This window comes from Canis aureus, chromosome 38 (assembly GCF_053574225.1).
Source record: "Canis aureus isolate CA01 chromosome 38, VMU_Caureus_v.1.0, whole genome shotgun sequence".
NCBI classification, from domain to species: Eukaryota; Metazoa; Chordata; class Mammalia; order Carnivora; family Canidae; genus Canis; species Canis aureus.
In genome coordinates, this window is record NC_135648.1 from 2960444 (window position 1) to 2982795 (window position 22352).

At 48.3% G+C, this 22352-nt stretch overlaps 1 protein-coding gene across 6 annotated transcripts; it reads left to right on the top strand.

The window, feature by feature from the left end:
• Positions 1–986: 986 nt before the first annotated feature.
• FCGR2B (Fc gamma receptor IIb) lies at positions 987–21856 on the top strand. Of its 6 annotated transcripts, XM_077886812.1 has the most exons (9): positions 987–1274; positions 8096–8306; positions 12061–12081; positions 13343–13597; positions 16335–16589; positions 17279–17401; positions 18713–18769; positions 21177–21214; positions 21297–21856. In XM_077886812.1, the coding sequence occupies exons 2-9, from the start codon at positions 8192–8194 to the stop codon at positions 21375–21377; spliced, it is 945 nt and encodes a 314-aa protein (XP_077742938.1). In that variant the 5' UTR covers positions 987–1274; positions 8096–8191; the 3' UTR covers positions 21378–21856. The 6 variants fall into 6 exon arrangements, with proteins under 6 accessions (XP_077742938.1, XP_077742933.1, XP_077742934.1 ...); XM_077886807.1 differs by lacking the exon at positions 987–1274 and having other exon boundaries at positions 13346–13597; XM_077886808.1 differs by lacking the exons at positions 987–1274; positions 18713–18769.
• The last annotated feature ends 496 nt before the right edge of the window (positions 21857–22352 follow it).

A 22352-nucleotide genomic window follows, 5' to 3' on the forward strand; every position in this document is an offset into this window, starting at 1 on the left:
GACACAGAGAGAGAGGCAGAGACACAGGCAGAGGGAGAAGCAGGCTCCCTGCTCAGAGCCCGATGTGGGACTTGATCCCAGGACCCCAGGATCATGACCTGATCCAAAGGCAGACGCTCATCCACTGAGCCACCCAGATGTCCCTACGTTTGTATCTTTAGGGTAGATACCTAGTAGTACAATTTCTGGGTTGTAGGGTAGCTCTATTTTCAACTTTTTGAAAAACACCCACACTGTTTGCAGAGTGGCTGTGCCAACTTGCATTCCCATCAACTGTGTAACAAAGTTCCCCTTTCTCCACAGCCTCGCCAACATCTGTTGTTTCCCCATCTTGTCTTGTTATTTTTAGCTATTCTGAATGATGTGAGGTGATATCTCCTTGTGGCTTTGATTTGTATTTCCCTGATGCCAAGTGATGTTGAAAAAGTTCTCATGCAACTGTTGACCCTTAGTATGTCTTCTTTGGAGAAATATCTTTTCATGTCCTCTGTCCATTTCTTGATGGTATTATTTGTTCTTTGGGTGTTGAGTTTGATAAGTTCTTTGTAAACTTTGGATACTAGCCCTTTATCTGATAAGACACTTGCAAATATCTTCTCCCCTTCTGTCAGTGGTCTTTTAGTTTTGATGACTGTTTCCTTTGCTACGTAAAAGCTTTTTATCTTGATGAAGTCCTACTAGTTCATTTTGCCTTTGTTTCCCTTGCCTTTGGAGACGTGTCTAGCATGAAGTTACTGTGGCTGAGGTCACAGAGGTTACTACCTGTGTTCTCCTCTAGGATTTTGATGGATTCCTGTCTCACATTTAGGTTTTTCATCCATCTTGAGTCTCTTTCTCTCTCTCTCTCTCTCTCTTTTTTTTTTTTTAGTTCGTTTCTGTGTGTGGTGTGAGGAAATGGTCCAGTTTCATTCTTCCGCATGTGGATGTCCAATTTCCCAACAACTTTTGTTGAAGATACTTTCTTTCCTGCTTTGTCAAAGATCAGTTGACCATAGCGTTGAGGGTTCATTCCTGGTTCTCCAATCTGTTCCATTGATCTATGTGTCTGTTTTTGTGCCAGTACCACACTGTTTTGATGATTACAGGATTTTTAAAAATAGATTTTATTTATTTATTCATGAGAAACAGAGAGGCAGAGACACAGGCAGAGGGAGGAGCAGGCTCCATGCAGGGAGCCCCACTGTGGGACCCCATCCGGAATCTCCAGGATCACGCCCTGGGGCCGAAGGCGGCGCTAAACCGCTGAGCCACCCAGGGATCCCCCCTGATTACAGGTTTGTAATATAACTTGAAGTCCAGAATTGTGATGCCACTAGCTTTGGTTTTCTTTTTCAATATTCCTTTGACTATTGGGGGTCTCCTCTGGTTCCATACAAATTTCAGGATTATTTGTTCCAGTTCTGTGAAAAAAGTTGATGGTATTTTGATAGGGATTGCTGATTGAATACATTTTGATTGAATGTATAGATTGCTCTAGGTTGCATAGACATTTTAACAATATTTGTCCTTCTAATCCATAAGCATGGAACATTTTTCTGTTTCTTTTGTCTTTTTCAATTTCTTTCCTGAGTGTTCTATAGTTTTCTGAGTACAGATTCTTTGCCTCTTTGGTTAGGTTTATTCCTAGGTATCTTATGGTTTTTGGTGCAATTGTATATGGGATTGACTCCTTTCTTCGGTATCATTGTTAGTGTATAGAGATGCAACTGATTTCTGTGCATTGATTTTATTTCCTGACACTTTGCTGAATTTCTGTATGAGTTCTAGCAATTTTGGGGTGGAGTCTTTTGGGTTTCCCACATAGAGTATCATGTCATCTGTGAAGAGTGAGAGTTTGACTTCTTTGCCAATTCAGGTGTCTTTTATTTCTTTTTATTTTCTGATTGCTGAGGCTAGGACTTCTAGTACTATGTTGAACGGCAGTGGACATCCCTGTTGTGTTCCTGACCTTAGGGGAAAAACTCTCCTTTTTTCCCCATTGAGAATGATATTTGCCGTGGGCTTTTTGTATATGGCTTTTATAATATTGAGGTATGCTCCTATCCCTACACTGTGAAGAGTTTTAATCAAGAAAGGATGCTGTACTTTGTCAAATGCTTTTTATGCATCTATCTATTGGGAGAACCCTATGGTTCATGTTCTTTCTTTTTTTTTAAAGATTTTATTTATTTATTCATAGAGATGCAGAGAGAGAGAGAGAGTAGAAGAGACACAGGCAGAGGGAGAAGCAGGCTCCATGCCGAGAGCCTGATGTGGGACTTGATCCGGGGTCTCCAGGATCGCCCTGGGCTGCAGGCGGCGCTAAACCGCTGCGCCACGGGGGCTGCCCTGTTCTTTCTTTTATTAATGTAGTGTATCACCTTGTTGATTTGCAGATGAACCTCCTTGCAGCCCAGGAATAAATCACACTTGGTCCTGGTGAAAAATCCTTTTAATGTACTCTTGGATCCTATTGGCTAGTATCTTGGTGAGAAGTTTTCCATCCATGTTTATCAGGGATATTGGACCTCAAATTTTCTAATTGATTACATTTTTCTTTCAGCTTATGTCAACTCAGGCAAAAGACTCTGGGCAAAGCATCCTATAAGGGGAACTGAAACTAACCTCAACTAATAAGAATCGCTGAGAGCCAGCAAGACTGTGACCATGATTGACCCTAAGATAATAACTGACATGACCTTTACTGCCCACTTGCATGTACTCACTGAGTACATGCATGTACTGCCCAATTTGTGTCACATTTTTCTTATATAAATCTGGAAGTATTTTCAGCACCTTGGAGACAGTCTTTGAGACATTCCTCCACTGTCTTCCCCAGTCTTGTACTCACTGAAATAAATTCCTTTCTTGTTTAACCACTGGTGGTCTCTCTGTCTTTGGATTTTGTCAGAGGTAAGTGGTTGGATCTGGTCTATTTGGGACCTCCAGAGCCATTTGCTCTTGCTAACCTGCCCCTCACCTACATTTTTAACTAAGAGAAAATCAAAATTTAATTTTGCACCAGTGTATTTTTTATATTAAAATTATTTTAGGGGGACGCCTGGGTGGCTCAGTGGTTACCTCTTGCCTTGGGCCCAGAGTGTGACCCTGAGGTCCTGGGATCGAGTCCCATATCGGGCTCCCTGCATGGAGCCTGCTTCTCCCTCTGCCTCTCTCTCTCTCTCTCTCTCTCTGTCTCTCATGAATAAATAAATAAAATATTAAAAAAAAATAAAATTCTTTTAGGGGATCCCTGGGTAGCTCAGCAGTTTGGCGCCTGCCTTTGGCCCAGGGCATCATCCTGGGGTCTTGGGATCGAGTCCCACGTTGGGCTCCCTGCATGGAGCCTGCTTCTCCCTCTGCCTGAGTCTCTGCCTCCCTCTCTCTGTGGGTCTCTCATGAATAAATAAATAAAATCTTTAAAAATGTTTTCTTTAAAAAAAAAATCCTTAAATAGACCCATTCCAATCTTAGCTGGCTTGACCACGTCTAAAATTACTTTCCCAAGATTCCTTTTCCACAAGCATTCTATAACTTTTTATCTCCATTTAAATTTTTGTTCAGGGCGCCTGGGTGGCTCAGGTCATGATCCCAGGGTCCTGGGATCCAGCCCTGCATTGGACTCCCTGCTCAGTGGGGAGTCTGCTTCTCTCTTTCTTCCTGTTCTTTCACCCTACTCATGTTCTCTGTCTCGCTCACTCTCTCTCAAATAAATAAATAAATAAAATCCTTAAAAAATTAATTTTTGTCCAATTTTTTTCCTCTTTTTCTTTCTGGAATAATTATTTTACTTTAGGACAAAATTACTTTCTTTTTCCCTTAGCAAAAACATGCCTCCATATCTCACACTTCTTACTAGAAATACATCCTACGTTCCTTGCATAGAGATGTTTCCCTTATTATTTCTAGTAGTTTTAATTGCATGTATTATAATGTATAATCCTCAGAATCCTTAATTCTTAGTGAAAACTAAGAAGTAAGCAACTGGGGACTTTATTTATTTTTTAAAGATTTTATTTATTAATTCATGAGAGACACAGAGAGAGAGGGAGAAGTGGGCTCGTGGGACGCGATCCCAGGACCCCGGGGTCACAACCTGAGCCAAAGGCAGATGTTCAACCACTGAGCCACCCAGGTGGCCCAACAATTGGGGACTTTTAGACTAGCATTCTGTGAATTGGTAAATTCACAAAAACATTTCATAGTTTCTAGCAGTGTATTCTTCCTCATAGTAAATGTTTTCAGTGTGACACCAACTGTGTTTACTAATACACTCAGACGTTTTTACTTACTCTGTATAAGGAAACCCAAAGTGAATAAACCTGTGCTCAGTAATTAATATTTCAGTATTTTATTTTATTTAGAAATGACCTAGTCAACAAATACCCATCATTTACTGTATCTTAGTATAACATTAAGATTTTAAGTTATCAGAAAGATTTTGGAAACTATATTTTTTAAGGTTTAATTTATTTATTTGAGAGAAAGGAGAGATTGAGTGCAAGTGGGGGTCGGGAGAAGGACAAGCAGACTGCACTGAGCCCAGAGCCCAACGAGGGGCTTGACTAGGGGCTTGATCTCATAACCCTGAGATCATGACCTGAGCTGGAACGCTTAAAGGTCAAACGCCTAAGCGACTGAGCCACCCAGGCATCCTGGAAATTATTATTATTATTATTATTATTATTATTATTATTTTATGATAGTCATACAGAGAGAGAGAGAGAGAGAGAGAGAGAGGCAGACACACAGGAGGAGGGAGAAAAAAAAGAAAAAAAGAAAAAAAAGAAAAAAAAATAAATTAAAAAAAAAAAAAAAAAGGAGGAGGGAGAAGCAGGCTCCATGCACCGGGAGCCCGATGTATGATTCGATCCCGGGTCTCCAGGATCGCGCCCTGGGCCAAAGGCAGGCGCCAAACCGCTGCGCCACCCAGGGATCCCCCAATTATGTTTTTAACAAGAATATCCACCCCCTTCACCCTCACCCCCACAAATATTTCTTTATAGTGACAGACACTTGAATGGATTTTATTTTATTTTTAGAAAATATTTTATTTTTAAGTAATCTCCACATGCAACGTGGGGCTCAAATTTACAACCCCAAGATCAAGAGTCACATGCTCTACAGACTGAACCAACCAGGTGCCCCTTGAATGAATTTTAATACTCTGGCTTGTGCCTACTTAGATTTTGATGGGTTATTGGTCAAAAAAGTCCAAATTTCTTGTCTTCATTTATTTCCTCATGTCCTCCAGTTGTTTATGCTGTGGACTTGCCTTGAGGCTTATGGGTCCCTAAGGGCTGCAATCATGCTTTCTTTTGATTGAGGAGGACCCATTATTTTCCCTTGTTGAAGTAATCCTCCCTATTTCAACCAGATTTACTGTTTCAGGCTGCCTGAGCATAGTCCATGAGACCTGTCAGTACCTCTAAAAGGTACTTTGCAGACAAAGTAGGCTCCAAACCCAAATGTTATGACTCATTAGGTCTCATCATGAAAAATCCAGTCTCTCACACCCCAAGTTTCCACCTGGTAGGATTAGAACAAACAAACTTGAAGAGCTCAGCATATGAAACAGGCAGAGCTCAATCTGAAAAAAAGTTTACCAGAGATCCAGAAAGCAGCCAAAGAGGTAGCAAACCAAAATGGTTCTGGGGGGACCCTCACAGGCATCTAGGCACCAATCCCAGAATCTTCAGCAATAGTCTTGGGATCCCATCCTCATTGCCAAAACTGTCAAATGACAAAACTAAAACAATTTTTAAAACATTTAATTTATTTATGAGAGAGAAAGAGAGAGAGAGAGAGACAAACATATAGGCAGAGGGAGAAGCAAGCTTCCTGCGGGGACCCCATGCAGGCCTCAATCCCCGGGATCATGACCTGAGCCATAGGCAGACTCTCAACCACTGAGCCACCGAGGTGCCCCCAAACTGAAACAAATTAATAAGAAATTTGATGTCCTTTATTTAAGGGAAAACTGTCCATGGATTGGGAAGTGCCTCACAAACAGTGGAGCATTCTTCCTGAGGGATTTGGTGGAAAAGTGAGTTTTATAGAGTATTAGAGGAGGCAATTAGGAAATGACTTGATCAGCTAGAAGGTTGGGGATTTCCCTATAAGGCCAGCAGGTCCTATGTCCTAGGATAAGGTAAGTTAGCTAAAGCTGAGTTGGAAGATTGTGATTGGTGTATGTGAGATTTCCTTGACAGGTGTTTCCTGTAAGCACAGGCTGACTTAGGTTTAGATTTTGTGACATGGGCCAGGCCACTGGCAGTGGGGCTTCCATCTTGTGGGTCTTGATATACACGTTTATTTTATCAGTTTCTTTTTATTTTATTTTATTTTTATTATAGTCACAGAGAGAGAGAGAGAGAGGCAGAGGGAGAAGCAGGCTCCATGCACCGGGAGCCCGACGTGGGATTCGATCCCGGGTCTCCGGGATCGCACCCTGGGCCAAAGGCAGGCGCCAAACCGCTGCGCCACCCAGGGATCCCCTATTTTATCAGTTTCTAATGATATTTTTGAAGTATTGATGTCAGATCACTGGACTCTTGTCACTGGGCAAGAAATTCACCTAAAAATCAGATAGGGCTGGAGGTAGATTGGGGTAGGGGCCCTGACTGGGGCCAGTAGTAAGATCCTGTGGTTGATGGGCTGAGGCTGTTGAGGTTTTTGAAGATCACAGGTATGAGAAGAGATTTTACAGTCTTATTTCCTTGAGTCACACAGCTTACTTCCTGTGAGGGCACTTGGGAAAGAGGCTCCAGGAAGGGGCCCCAAGAAGAGTATCTTGTATTCTGGGGATGTTGAAGGTGAAAAAATGGTGATGAGGATGATGGCAGAAAGCAGGAAAAGGAAACTGGCCTTCACTGGATATGCATGATGCACCACACGCTCTGCTAGTACTCAAATTTTCTTTTCTTTTCCAGAAACCTTGAGTGCAGTGATTCTCAATGAGGGGCAGTTTTACCTTTCAGAGAACATTTGTCAAAGTCTAGAGACATTTTTGTTTTCACAACTAGGGGGTGCCACTGGCATCTAGTGGGTGGAGCCAGAGATGCTCGTAATCATTCTACGATGTACAGGACAGTTCCTCACAATAGTTCCCCAATGAGAACTATTTGGCCCAAAGTGTCAAAAGTACTGAGGCTGAGAAATCCTGCGTGCAAGGTAGGCATGACCACCTTCATTTTTATAGACAAGTAATCTGAGCTTGTGAGAAGCTAGCTGACATTCAAAACTAGACTTATATAGCTCCAAGGCCCAAGCTCCTTCACCATGCCATAGTGATAGGAACAGTGATGGGAATAAGTAAAGGTAAAGAATCAGGGCACAAGTTAGGGTTCAAAAGACATCTGCTGAAGGAACAAGCAAAAGGATGAATGCCAGGTTTGCCTGGATGGCTCAGTCAGTTGGGCGTCCAACTCTTGCTTTTGACTCAGATCTAATTCTACAAATCCTAACAGGACTATTTCTAGCTATACATTTCACATCAGCTATAACAACAACCCAATCTTCTTCCATCATTCCCCCTGCCACTGCATGCGTGCTCTCTCTATCAAATAAATAAATAAATCTTAAAAAAAAAAAGAATGATACCAGAGGAGACTAAGAGGATGAGTCTAATCATCCTATTGCCACCCTGACACATATCCTTGTTCTTGCTCCACAGTCCATGAGTAGTAAGTCAGGGATTATGATAGCAAAGAAAATCAAATAATGGTGGGGGGCTTGGGGCCACCCCGCCCCCTGTCAGTTTTAGGAGCACCAGGGCCTCCAAATGAAACATGAAGTCAGAGAAGACTGGCTGTTCATTCTGTTCAGTTGCCTTATCTAAAGAGAGATAAAGAGATGAAGAGATAGGAGGTTCTGAGCTGAGTTTGGGTGATCATTCCCTTCTTACTCCCAGAGGTTGAGCCCAGCTGTGTCCCAAAAGAAGAGGAAGTTGTTTCCCAGTTTCTAAAATTTCTGTGAATTTGGAATTGGTCTGAGCCAGATCCATTCTGGGAAGCTCTGAATCTTCTGGGAGGGAACAGTTGAGAGGAAAAACGGTGGAAGGGGAGGAGCCTGTGATAAAACAACATTTCTTTTCACTTCCTCTTTTGGATTTCAGAATTTGTCTGTCCTCTGGGGTGGAATCTGTCAAGTCTCAAGAGAAGCCTGTGCCTGCCACACTGGTGCTGCTAGAGCTGACGTGTGCCAGGAATTGATGCGGATCCTCTCGGTCCTCTCCCTCCCTGCTGCTGATAGTGACCAGGCTGGTTGCATGCCCTGCCTTTGTCGTTTGGGTGACATGCTACTGTGGGCAGCTCTGCTACTCCTGGGTGAGTCCTGTCCTCACAGGGAGGTGGGGCGGAGAGGCAGGTGCACTTTCCTAACTCAGCTGCTGCTACCTGGGTTGAGCTGAGCTTGGGCAAGGATGAGGGGTAGCAGGGAAGCAATCAGGAGAATGGGGAGGGTCAAGAGGCTGATGAAGGTCAAACCACTGGCTTGGGCAAATGATGAAATTGGCAGAGTAGTTGTTGTTTTCAGTGTCTTTTGCCCAATATCCCTGGGCAGCCAGGTCCCTGATGTCCTGCTGCTACCTACATCTGAACCTGCTCTGAGGAAAGCCCAGTGACCTAGACTTGAGTGGCTAATGAGTGGCCAGGGTGCTTCCTTTCCTTAGAAATCTGTGTTTCATAGGGACCAAATCTTAGGTGGGAGTGCGGATGTTGTCTTGGACGAGGGGTGGGCAGGAAGCAATAGGGCACTTGGTGGTGGGGCAGTACCCATTCTCTGTGCCCCTGAAGCCACTTTAGGCAGCAGAACCCTATTCTGTGTATGTATTAGATTCCCCTGGGAAGAAGCACAAAAGGGTCTGGGTTATCCAGGGAACAGGGACTCAGAGAACTCAAAACCCAGGCATTTCTGGAATCGTCAATCATAGGACCAGAGAAATCATGCATGCTTCCTTGTACTGCACACGCATGGGGATAGGTCCTGGCTCTAATCAGCGAGAAATTCGGGGCCCTAGGTCCAGATGGTGGGAGGAAGTCTAGGGAGGCCAACTAGGGGAGCCCTATTACCAGGATTGTCTCTCTAAGCTCAATTCCTAGAGTTTGTACCCTCAAATACACCTTAGGATGGCCCCAGAGGAAGACATGTAGCCCCTCTCAAGATAGGTGCTATGACTGATGATAAAATCTGGTCATCTCTGGAAGCCCTTGGCCCTCCGTGCTGAATGATACGGGGTTAGGAGGTAGAGGTGAGGAAGAGAGAGTATTCCTTCCTGAGCAGGACAAAATGGACTGAAGTAGAATAACAGGTAAAAGGAGCATTAAACTAATCATTTTTCATGTGAAGAAGCTCGGGCCTGGAGAGGTGATATGCTTCTCCATCTCTGCTGATAGAGCTAACAACGTGCCAGTCATCTGGGCCAGACTCCTGGGCACAACCTGATATTTTCTTCCATTTGCCCTTTTGCTAAGTCACCAAGGATGTGCTCCATTTCCCCATTCTTATTTGGACCGCAATATTTAGGCCTTCATCACTCAATAACTCAACTTCTACCACAGCCTCTGATCTCATCTCAACTATTCCTGTCTCCTCTACTCTGAATCTGTGCTGCACACCAAGGCCATGACATCTTCAAGTACAGCTATAGCTGAGTCACTGAACTTCAGAAATGCCTCCGGTGCTGCTCCATTGCCTGCTAACTAAGTCCCCAATCCTACCCTCTTAACCATGTTCCCATTGGCCCAAGTGGATCTTCCTCTACAACCAGGCACTGCATTTCCCTCTTTCTACAGATTCCACAAACTGCCTTGCTTAAACATTAAATAATTGCTATGAACAGGCCCTATTCTAGGACTTGGAGATTTACCAAAGAACAAGACAGACAGCCTTCCTGATATAAAGCACAAAGACTTTGTCTCCCTTACAATGACTCTATTGAGTGTGTATTCAAGACCATTTGTTGAGTGTGGAATGAATAAATGGCTGATGACTTCTCTAGACTCTTCTCATCTCTTTCTTGTTTCTCCTCTACCCCTCCTCTTAGGTTCTACTTCTTTATTTGCTCTCCTATTCACTGTCCCGCTTGCCAACCTGACATACCCTGTTTTTTAGTTATCACTTCTATGTCGACAACTTCCAAACCTGTCTTTCTTGCTTATGTCAACTACATTTTAAGTTTTCACCTGCTGGTTGGACCTCTCCACAATGATATGTACGTCTCTTACAAACAGTTATATAGGTGTGAGCACAAGTAACCTTGTTCCCAGCCATCCACTTACATTACCCCCATTCTCATCAAGTTCCAGGTTTCCTCAGTTTTGCCCCTTAAATTTCTCTCATGTGCGTGTCTTTTTCAATTACTATTGTCAATACAACTGTGGCCCCTCCTATCTCCCACCTAGACTCATTCAATAAGTGATTTCCAGAGCATTGGCAAATAAAATTGATATGGCTACTGCCCTCTTTGTGCTTATATTCTCCTAGGAGATATAAACAACATATAGACAGACACACGGGAATAAATATACATTGGAAAGGGCCATGAATACGTAAACAGGATACTTTGATAAGAATAGTTTTTGTGGGGAAGAAGAAAGGGCAGCCTACTTAAATAAAATGATATGGAGTGCATTTTCTGAGGAGGTGACACTTGAGCTGGGACTCTGAGTATGGCAAGGATCTAGCTATTTGAAGAGACAAAGGAAACAGGTCTAGAGAAGAGGGATCAACAAACACAAAAGCTCCAAGTGTGAAGAATTTAAAGAAGGCTGGTGTTATGGGAGCTCAATGAATAGAGGAAGAGGGGCTTGAGATGAGGCGGGAGAGGTGAGCAAGACCCTTGTCCCATGAGGCCTTGTAAAGATGTACTTTTATTTCAAGAACAGAGGAAGGCTTTTGAAGGCTTCTAATCAAGGGAGTGATATTATCTGACCTGATATTTTAAAGATAACTCTAGCCTTTCTGTGGGAAGTTGATTGTAGGGGACAAAGGAATGAGGAGAGGAGTTGGGAAGCAAGAGAAAGTTGATGGGGACTTAAACTAGAATGGTGGCCGTGAGTAGGGAGCGAAGTTGATGGACTCAGGGCCTGAGTCAGAAGCAGAATCAACAAGATTCACTGATGTGAAGGGAAGAGGCTCAGGAGAGAGAGGGAAATAAAGATGACTTACAGTTTTCAAGCATGAGTAACGGGGGAGATGGTGAAGATGTACACTTGTCTGGGAAGAATGGGAAAGAAAAGTAGTGGACTTAAGAAGGCAGAGTCCAAATTGCAGAGAATGGAAGGAGTATAAATGAGCGCAGACAATGTGGGAAAAAAACGGAGAAATCTGGCTATGAAAGGGAGCAAAGGAATAATTTTGGAATTATAGGTGGGATCAAGGTTTTTTTTTTTTTTTTTTTTTTTTTTTTTTTAAACGAAAGATCCTGGAAAATGCTTACGTTGATGGGAAAGATCCAGCTAAGAAGAAGGAATCGGGGATGCAGAAGAGGGTGGGAATAACAGAGAGGGGGAAATCCTTGTGAGGGTGATAGGGATTGCGAACCAGGATAGAGACTGACCATGGAGAGGAGGACCGAGACTTCCCCCAGTGAACAGCAAGAAAGGAAGTGGGCAAAGGGGCAGAGAGGTTAGACATTTGAATTGGGGGAAGGTGTGAGATTTCCTGTCTAACTGCTTTTATTTTCTGTGAAGTATGAAGGAAAGGCATCCACTTTAGGCAAGAAGGGATTGGAGGCAGAAGACAGGAAAGTTTTGAGAGTGAGGAAAAGATGAGTGTCACTGCTGAAAGCCGCAGAGCAGATTTACTAGAGAAAGTGTCAGACTGGCAGTTCAGTGCCCTTTTGAATATGGTGACCATTGATTTATAGAGACACCCATTGCCTGCTTGTGTGGTCATTTTAGTACCACAGAGCTGAACAAGTAAAGGTGTGGACTGTACAGCTGGATTTAACAGAGACAGAGAAGGGCAAGGGAGTTAAGGAGATTTGCATGGAGGGGATTTTTTTTTGGAAGTGATTCTTGTAATGATGAGTCATCAAATCTGAACCCTGGGCTGATCTTTGCTTTCTCTCTTAAACAGCTCCAGTTGCTGGGACACCTGGTAAGTACTCCACCCACATCCTCTCCCTCCCCCAGCTACCCTCTTCTTGTGCTCCCAGCACCCCGCCTGGAGGTGAATGCACCTAGAAAGCACCAGTAACCCAGGATCGAGGTGGAGCCAGGAAGGAGTAATGCTCCCAGGAGATGCCCTGACCCTTTACCTGTCTCCTTTCTCTTTCCCCTCCTCTCAGAGAAGCAGAGGATAGGCAGCCATGGTGCACAGGTGCTTTAACCCTTCTGGTTCTGAGAGGGTGAGACATCACAGATATTGTCCCAGAAAATAACTCACCCCCCTCTCTCAGTAAAATCAAGAGCCCAAACATTTTTCGTCTTAGCTGCACGCGAAATCCCATCATCTGCCTAGATTATCTCCATGTGTTGATAAATCCTCCACTTTGCATGACTCTGAGGGCTTCAGGGCCTTGTTCTCTGAACAGAAATAGGAAGAGATTGATTGATTGATTGCACCTCGGTGAAGTACATGCTGCTGCGCACTCCTTTCTCAACACTAGGAAGCTCCCACCTCCCAGGCTCCCAGGGAGGGGATGGGGGTGCAGTTCTCCCTGGGGCACTGACCCCAGGGCTCCTTAGACTAGACCTCCAGCCTTTCTTTCTTTTTCTTTCTGAGGCCACAGAGACCCCTCTGTACTTTGGTGCCAAGACAGATCTATTCTAAGGGACAAAGATTGACATCAGGTCAGAATAGAAACCTGATGTCTGACTCATGCCGACACCTCCACCAGCTGCCCCCACTTGTCTTCATCCGGCTCTAGAGTTTATCCACTAGTGCCCAAAATGCCTCAGTTCACAGGGAAAGAAAGTGAGTTCCAAAAAAGGTATGGATGTGTAGTGTGTGTGTGTGTGTGTGTGTGTGTGAGAGAGAGAGAGAGAGAGAGAGAGGAAGAGAGAGAAGGAAAGAAAGGAAGGAAGGAAGAACTGTTTAGGATGACCCCTGGTGAGTCATCCTAGAGTGTTCCAGGATGTTCTAGTGTTTCTAGAGTGTTTGCCTGGCCCCTCTCTCCCTTTCTCTTACCTTTTGCTCTCTGAGGAATGGTCAAGCTCCCTGAGAGCGCCTGGCTTCCCGAGGGCCCCTGCGGCAGGATGTATGAGTGAGAGGAATTAGCTACGGTTACAGAACAGTTCTGGGTTCCACTCTCGATGTCCCCAGCAGGACCAGAGGTGCTTCACTGTCTGGAATCTGGGGCCTGCCTAGGCTCTTGGGGCTCCCTTTGCTTCAGCTTCCTCCTCTCTCTGCCCCCCAGCAGGTCTCCCAAAGTCTGTCCTGGACCTCGAGCCCCCGTGGATCAACGTGCTCCAGGGCGACTCCGTGACTCTGAAGTGCCAGGGGGCCCACAGAGCTGAGGAGCACACCCAGTGGTACCATAATGGGAGCTTCCTCCCAATCCTGGTCCAGTCCAACTACAGCTTTGAGGCCAAAAAACAGGACAGTGGGGAGTACAGATGCCAGATGTACCAGACCAGCGTCAGTGACCCTGTGCATCTGGATGTGACTTCCGGTCAGTGGAGGAAGGCCCAGGGGAGTGTCTGGGAGGACAAGGAAAGATGAAATCTGCTTACATGGCAGAGGTTTTGAGGGAAGGGGGGGCAGCAGCCTGTTTACTGGAAAGCATCGTGGTGAGTTGTTTGAAGATGTTTTCATCCACTCACTTCCCTTTTCACCCACTCCCTTTGCTTAGCATGTGTGGTGGCGGTGGATGGTCCTAAGAGATTCCTCAGAATATGTTAGGTTGTTTTGCCTCAGTCCTGATGGAGCAAGAAGGTTACCAGGCTACAAAGAAACACCAGGGGTATGAGAGCAGCAGAAGGAAAATCTGACTGCATAAAAACCCATTTTTGTGGCCATCATGAAGCATAAACAGACCACAGCTGGGCCCTCAGCCTGGGCACTACTAGACATGTGACCATGGTGATTTGCCTGCCATTGGGTTTGACTCCTGGTCTGCTTGTGGGGGGTATTAATGCCTCCCTCCCCAGGTCTGGTGGTAATCAGCATTTCCCCGCCCCCTGCCATCTATGCGACTTGACCTGAAAGTTGTGGTTTTTTTTTTTTATTAGAAAGAAGGAGGAAGGGAGAGAGGGAGGGAGGAAGGGAGGGGCAGAGGCAGAGGGAGAGAGAGAATCTCAAGCAGGCTCCACGCCCAGCACAGAGCCCAACACGGGGCCTCGATATCACAACCCTGAGATCATGACCTGAGCCGGAACCAAGAGTTGAATGCTTAACAGACGGAGCCACCCAGGTGCCCCCCGAAAGTTATGTTTTAACTATGTTTGCATTTCTAGCCCCCGACAAGGGCAGGGCTTAATAAACATTTACTAAACAGATGAATGATTTTACAAAGCTTCTGGCAAAAAGTAACTTTTCCATAAAGAAAAGCCATCAAGTGGGATCCCTGGGTGGCTCAGCGGTTGGGCGTCTGCCTTTGGGTCAGGGCATGATCCTGGAGACCTGGGATCGAGGCCCACATTGGGCTCCCCTCAGGGAGCATGCTTCTCCCTCTGTCTGTGTCTCTCATGAATAAGTAAATAAAATTAAAAGAAAAGAAAAGCCATCATGTGACTATGATGAATGTTGTCACTGTTACTCTTCATCGGGCCCTTTCCCTCACCTGATTCCTAAATTTTCCTCAAAAACACAGTGAGGGCATCCCACCCCTGAGACTGAGCGTGTCCCCGTGTAGCCACAGGCTTGTGAAGGAGATGTGGGCATTTATGGCTTCTCTGCAAGGCTTCCAGGAGGCTGCAGAGGAGTTTCGTTCCCAGACTGATGGATGCTTGAGGAACATCTCATGAACGAATGCCACGAACATTAAGCTGGCCCCTGTTCTCAAGATCCGCGCCAAGACAGGTGTCCGCGGGGAGGACTAAGGGCTAAGGTCGCACGGACCAGCCGAAGGCAGACACCCCCATCATCCGGGTTGTAACTGGTACCAGCAGAGACTTTGCAGGGAAGGAAAGAGCCTTCTGATGACCCACGTCTTCTACTGCGGGGATGGCCGAGGCGGAAGAGAAGGGCAGGAATTGGTTGCTGGTGCTACGTGGCAACTTCGGCATCTTCTTTGGGTTCTCCCTCATTTATTCTTTTAAAAGATTTTATTTACTCATGAGAGACACAGAGAAAGAGGGAGAGAGAGAGAGAGAAAGAGAGAGAGAGAGAGAGGGAGAGAGAGGCAGAGACAAGGCAGAGGGAGAAGCAGGCTCCATGTAGGGAGCCCGACGTGGGACTCGATCCCGGGTCTCCAGGATCACTCCCTGGGCCGAAGGCAGATGCTAAACCGCTGAGCCACCCAGGGATCCCCTAATTCTTTTTTTTTTCTAAGATTTTATTTATTTGAGAGAGAGAGGGAGAGCGAGCATGAGTGGGGGGAGGGGCAGAGGGAGAGGGAGAAGCAGACTCCCCACTGAGCAGAAAAGACCGGACCCCCATCCCAAGACCCCAGGATCACGACCTGAGCCGGAGGCAGACGCTTAACCAACTGAGCCCCCAGGTGCCCCCTTTCTAATTCTGCTCTTGTCTTGTACCTCACCTCTCTTTCCAATTCCAGCTCAGCGCTGGCCTCCAGCTTTAGGGTAAAGATGTACATGAGCTGAGGTCAGCAGTACAAATATCCCCCTTAGGCTCTATTATACAACAAAAATACTATTTTTTCTTCCTTGGTAAAAGGATAAAAATTGGGAGGGAAAAAGTACACAGTAGGGTGATGACACACTTTCAAAGACCCTGCTGCAGTGAAACTCCACATTAACCAACATACACCCAACAACTTGTTGGATCTCCGTGACTTCCTACTCTCCCGAAAGACATGTCTCTGCTGTGTCCCCTCACCTGTCATCTTCTAGGTCAGACTGGGTCCCTCTCCTCCCTCCCCCAGGGAAGGACTGTACCCAGGACTCTCTTGTATCCTTCCTGCATGAGCCTATTGGGCAGGACAGGGCTGTTGCTGCCTTCTCCCAGGACAGGAAAGAGAAGACAGGCATAACCTGAACTCCTACCCTGTGCCAGGCACGACTGTAGATGCCTGGTATTGTTATGTCCATTTTCACAGAGGAGGAATCCAAGGCCCAGAAGAGGCCCAAGACCGTAGAGCTCCGAAACGCTGGAGCCAGCATTAGAGGCCAGAGCCACTGGATTCCAAACTTAAGCTCTTCCCTCCACACACTGAGTCTCACTGGTAAGGATGGTCTCAGAGTTGAGTCAAGACCTCCCGGGTCCTAGGGTCCCTTTGTGTCTTTCAGACTGGCTGCTGCTCCAGACCCCTCGCCTGGTGTTCCAGAAGGGGGAGTCCATCAGGCTGAGGTGCCACAGCTGGAAGAACAAGCTTCTGTACAAGATCACATTCTTCCAGAATGGAAAGTCCAAGCAGTTTTCTTCTCTGAATTCCACATTCTTCATCCCAGAAGCAAACCTCAGTCACAGTGGCCACTACCACTGCACAGGGATGATAGGGCAGATGCTGCGCTTGTCACAGCCTGTGGCCATCACTGTCCAAGGTGGGAACTCTGTTGCGATGAAGGAAGGATGATGATCAGGGGTCGGACAATTATGGCCAAGGTCATATGGGCCTACTTGGAGGTCTGAGAAATGCCATGGCCCAAACAGTTGGCCACTGAGGCAAAGCGGGGAGGACTGGGGGCCTTGAGAAATATAGGCCCTGGGCAGCCATAGGGGCCGGGGCTTGGAGCCCTCAGCTTCAGGCCACAGGTGGAAAGGCTGTGTGCCCCTGAAATGCAGGCCCCATGCTAGGGACAGGGCAGGGGTTCCTTAAGCTCCCGGGCGTTCCTGAGACCTGAGGTTTTCTTGTTTCTTCTTAGGTCTTACGTTAGGCCCATTCGCTCCCCAAGGCCTGGCATGTCCCTGACAGTTCAAGGCCTTGCGGGATCCGGTTGTGGTGCCTCCCCCTGGGGGAGGCTTCGGGTCCCCCTCCCTGCTCTCTCGGAGGGCTGACAGAAGCCCTTGCCTCCACCCCTACACCCTCAGTAGCCTGCCTTTACTAGATTAGGGGAGACACCTGTGGGGGGAGGCACAAGTCCAGTCCCAGCCCGGTCTGTGCAGGTGAGGTGGGGGAAGGACCCAGACAAGGGACAAGGGACCCGGACACAAAGCAGCTCCCAGGGAGGAGCCCTGGGCAAGAGCACGGGAGGCGGACGGTACAGCCTGTCCTGAGGTCTGTCTTCCTCAGGATCCGACTCGAGTGACTCCTCGGTGGTGATGACAATTGTGTCTGCGGTCGCTGGCACAGCCGTCGCGGCCATCCTTGCTGCTGTAGTGGCCTGGCTCCGCCTCAGGCGAAAGCAAACTTCAGGTTTGTGGCTTCTCTCGGTTCCTCTTGCTGTCAGTTCCTACTGGGCCAAGACCCTAACCGGAACATTGCCATACCCTCCTCTTTGGGCCAAGAGAATCCTTATAATTCAGACATAGCCTCATATTTCATTCATTCATTCATTCATTCATTCATTCATTCATTCATTCATTCAACGAGGCTTGAAAACACTTGCGTATGTGTCAAGCCCTGAGCTGGGCACGGCGGCTCTCGAGGAGGCCAGTCTCCACTCGCAAGGAGCTCACGGTGCAGTGGGGGAGACAGGGGGACACGAGGGACGCAAGAGCCCACGCCGAGCCTGGCGTGAACCCAGGGAGAAACTTGCAGCTGAGGCAGCCGAAGCACATGTGGTGGGACCCCCCGGCCCCAGTTTAAACCTCAGCGCCGCAGCGGGGTGACCTTGGGGGAGTTGTTCAGGGTCTCTGGGCCCGTGTTTCTTCATCCAGAAATGAGGACACTAAGAGAACCCCTAGGATTGTATGAGGGCGAGTGATGCTGAGCTCTTAGCCGGGCCTGGTTTGTAAGGGACAGCACACGACAGAGCCGTCACCCTTTTGGAGGAGGTGACATCTGAGGGTAGCGGGCAGCTGCGAAGAGGCTGGAAGAGCATTGCAGGCCCGAGGACCAAGGCAGGGACGCGGGGAGCGCGGTGGCCACGGGGCAGTGTGGGTGGGGAGGCAAGGAGGGTGTGTAAGGCGTGTGCTGCAGGCACACGGGCCGGGGGCCAGGTTAGAGCAGGAGGCTGTGCTCTGGGGCTGGTGAGACTGAGGTGGGGGGACCGGGGGCGGGGGTGGGTGGGTGGAGACCTGGCTCACTGGCCTGGCACCCGCACAGTTTGCCCAGCAGCCGGAGGCACCCTGAGCTCTGCTCCCAGGGGTGCCCCGCGAACTCCGGCTCCGGAAAGCTGTCCTTTGCCCCTTAGCACCGACGTCAAGGAGCGCAGGGAGCAGGCCAGGCGCTCTGGAAATCTAATAAGCAAATTGTCACAGTTCATCGCACTGGAAAGCGAGCTTCCTGGAGACAAAGTCTAGAGATGCCCAGAGAGGGGGGAAAAGACCCCGCGCCCCTGAGGGAGAAAGGCCTACTCCTAGTACCTCCCAAAGACCAAGCACCTTGGCTTCGTGCACCTGCCCTGGTTCCTGATGCTCCGCAAATAGGAGATTCGCAAGGAGGGGAGGCGTGTGTGGGGGAGGGAGCCCATTGGTTCTAACCCAATCCTGCTCCTGGGCCTTGCCTGAGGACTCAGGCCTCACCCCATAACCCTACTAACCTGCTCTGTGCCCCTCCTCGTAGCTCCCCTGGGAAGCCCCGAGCACAGGGAAATGGGAGAGAGGCTCCCTGAGGCAGCAGGTGAGTGCCCTCCCCGTGTGGGGGCTGCAGGTGCCAGAGGCCTGTGTGAGTTGGGCTGGGGGCTGCGAGCTGGGAGAGGGAGGGGGCGGCGGGAGGAGGAGGGGCTCCAATCGCTTGGTAGCTTCTGAGACTAACTCCTTGGCCTGTGGCAGATAGAGAGGGCAGGGCTGTGCATTTGGGAGCCAGGGATGCTGGGGGCATTTCCAGGGCAGGAAGTCAGGGAGATTAGGGTCCCTCTGTGGGGTTGGGCAGAGCTGGCACAGGACAGAGGTTGGGAGTGGGAAGACAGACCAAGGGGATTAAGAGGAAAAGAGAGGGAGACGGAGGGAATAATCCCCAGACGTGTTGAGGAGCCTGTCTCCGGGTTGATGGGGGTACAGGTGGGGCATTAGGAGGAGATCTGAGATGGAGAAAATTCTAGGAGCCTGGGTGCACTAGGGGGCTTCATTTTTGGGCAAAGTCTGTCTCTGATGCCCGCGTGCATTAAGTTTATTAAACATGAGCCTGGCCCTGGCTCTGTAGTGAAGCTGGAGCACGAGGGAACCTGGAACTTTCCAGAGGCGCTCCTGGACAGCAGAAACAGAGGGAGAGGAGGCCCTCGAGGACCCTGTGTCAGATGGCCGGAGTGTGACTCAGAGTGGAACCAACAGATTCGAGAGCTTGAGCAAAATGCCACTTGTCGCGCTGTGCTTTGAGCCAGGCCCTTGTGTTCTTGGCCACGTCCAGTGGGGATGGGGGCCTGAGGCCCCACCAGGCCAAATCAGATCTAGAGAAGAGCCCAAACACCAGGAGAACAGCCCCTTGGGGTTTTGGCTCTGTCTGCACTGGCACGAATACGTTTCATAAGCACTTATGTCACAGCCAGGACCGGGGCTCATGGCTTCCCATCAGCGAGCTGGGATCGTTGAGAAATGCATTAGAAGGAGAGTTCGGGAGGTGGTTTGTTCCAGAATCTGGAGCATGGCAAACAGAGACTCTCTGTGTCCAGGGGGTGAGTGGAGACACTAGATGCATTGTCTCACCCCCTCCCACCCCCGCCTGAGGAATGCTGCTTTGCAGATACTGGGACTACTTTTCACACTGGCAAAATGAATTCGTTGGCAAAAAACATGTGGGAAATTGATGTGTTTTAGCTATTTACCAGGGAAAGCCCTGGCTTGTTTGCTTGCTTCCCTCTTCCTCCCTGGCTTTCACTGTTGCGCTTTCTTTCCTTTTAATGTCAGGGAGCATCACATTCTTCAAAGTGGGACAAAGATGCGCTGCATCTGGCCAGGGCTAAAGCACCCCCCATCCTTGTCTTCTCTCCCTGAAGACCATGGTTGGCAAAAATCTGGACTTTACTTCCCTGTGATGCTGAATATCCAACCCCCCCATCTCTTCCCCGACATCTCAGATCCCTAAAGCTGGCTGTTTTTTTAAATTTTTAAAAATTTTTTAATTTATTTTTTTAAGCTGGCTGGTTTTCTTCGAGAAAAAGTCAGCCAGCCATTCTCTGAAAACTGCGCAGCACAGATGAGGGACTTCCTCTGCCAGTGTGGCCGGGGTGTGACTCACTCTCTTGCACCTCCTCTCCCCACCCCCAAACCCGGTTATTATCTAAATTCATCTTATTTTTAAGAAAATGTGAAAGTTAGCCATCTTTGGTGACAGTTTCCTTTAAATCGCTTGGCTGTCTTCAAGTATAACTCGAGTCTGGGCAGCGCACGAAGCTCTTGGCCTACAGGTCCTTGTTTCATGTCTGTTCGGGCTCTGGTTCTGTGGCCTCCCTGCCAGAGTGGTAGGCCCTCTTCTGCAGTGCCCTGCAGTTCTTATTTATTCATGCATTCGCTCATTCATTCATTTGAGATAGAGGGAGAGCACGAATTCATGCGACCTTGAGTGCAGGAGCAGCGGAAGGAGGGGTCGGGGGAGAGGGAGAAGCAGATGCCCCCCTGAGCAGAGGGCTCGACCCCAGGACCCTGAGATCATGACCTGAGCAGAGGGCTCGACCCCAGGACCCTGAGATCATGACCTGAGCAGAGGGCTCGACCCCAGGACCCTGTGATCATGACCTGAGCAGAGGGCTCGACCCCAGGACCCCGAGATCATGACCTGAGCAGAGGACTCGACCCCAGGACCCTGAGATCATGACCTGAGCAGAGGGCTCGACCCCAGGACCCTGTGATCATGACCTGAGCAGAGGGCTCGACCCCAGGACCCCGAGATCATGACCTGAGCAGAGGACTCGACCCCAGGACCCTGAGATCATGACCTGAGCAGAGGGCTCGACCCCAGGACCCTGAGATCATGACCTGAGCAGAGGGCTTGACCCCAGGACCCTGAGATCATGACCTGAGCAGAAGGCAGATGCTTAACCGACCGACCGAGCCACCCAGGCGCCTCTGACCTCTGTCCTTTCCGCCCACAGCCAATGTCACTGATACCGAAGAGGCTGCCAAAATTGAGGTGAGCCACCCCAGCCATCCCCCCTTGCCCCTCCTCCCCTGCTGCCTCCACCCCTGTGACTGCTCCCTTCTGCCATCTCCAGGCTGAGAACACCATCACCTACTCGCTCCTCCAGCACCCGGAGGAGGAGACAGAGGCCCCGGATTACCAGAACCAGATTTAGTCTCCATCGACTTGCCTGAGACCCGGGGAAGAGAATCCGAGAGACGGGGATGCAGGCCCGAGTTCCCCGTGGGAAAGACAAGAGGATGCCACAGCTCCAGAGAAGGAGGGGGACCCTTCCAGGGTCATCTGCGTGAATCCTGAAGGCTCCCTGTCCTCAAAGTCACAGACTGTACTGGTTCCTTCTGTGTCTCAGCACCTCTCGCCATCTAGACTCTTCTCCATACATCCACAAAACAGATACAAATTACTTGGATTAGGAGATCGTAGCAACATGGGAAAGGCTTATGTTATAGGTTACCTGAGAAAAATTATGTAGGTGTATATGATTCAGGAATGCTGAAACAGACTGACGTTTGCCAACAACTTAGAAGTGGTGGTTTCGGGGTGATGAGATTATTGGTGATTTTCATCTTCTTTCTTTATTTTTCTGTACAGATCATGTATTACATTTTATAATAAAATACTAGAAAAACAGCATGCCCTTTGCCTTCCAAAGGCTGTGTGGGTTGGAGTGTGGACTGACCTGTTTCTTCTCAAGGATAAAAATCTTGGGGAGGTGGTAATGGGTAGGACGTGGGGGAGAGGGAAGATTTGGAGTATAGGAGAGTGTCCCTCTTCTTAAAACTGAATACTCTTGGGGCCCCTGGGTGGCTCAGTGGTTGAGCATCTGCCTTTGGCTCAGGTCATGATCCCGGGGTCCTCAGATCAAGTCCCACATCAGGCTCCCCGCAGGAAGCCTGCCTCTCCTCTGCCTATATCTCTGCTTCTCTCTTTGTGTCTCTGATGAATAAATAAACATAAAAAAATTAATACTCTTCTTCCAATGGATTTGTCTTCTGGTTCCCATGTCTTCTTCCTCTTCCTCCCATGGCAAAGAAAACAATCACTTTGTTTTGCAAAACCAGTTCTCAGGAAGCCAAGCTTCAGATGAGTCCTCCATGGAGATTGCTGACTCTTCCTGCGCCTCTTCTAT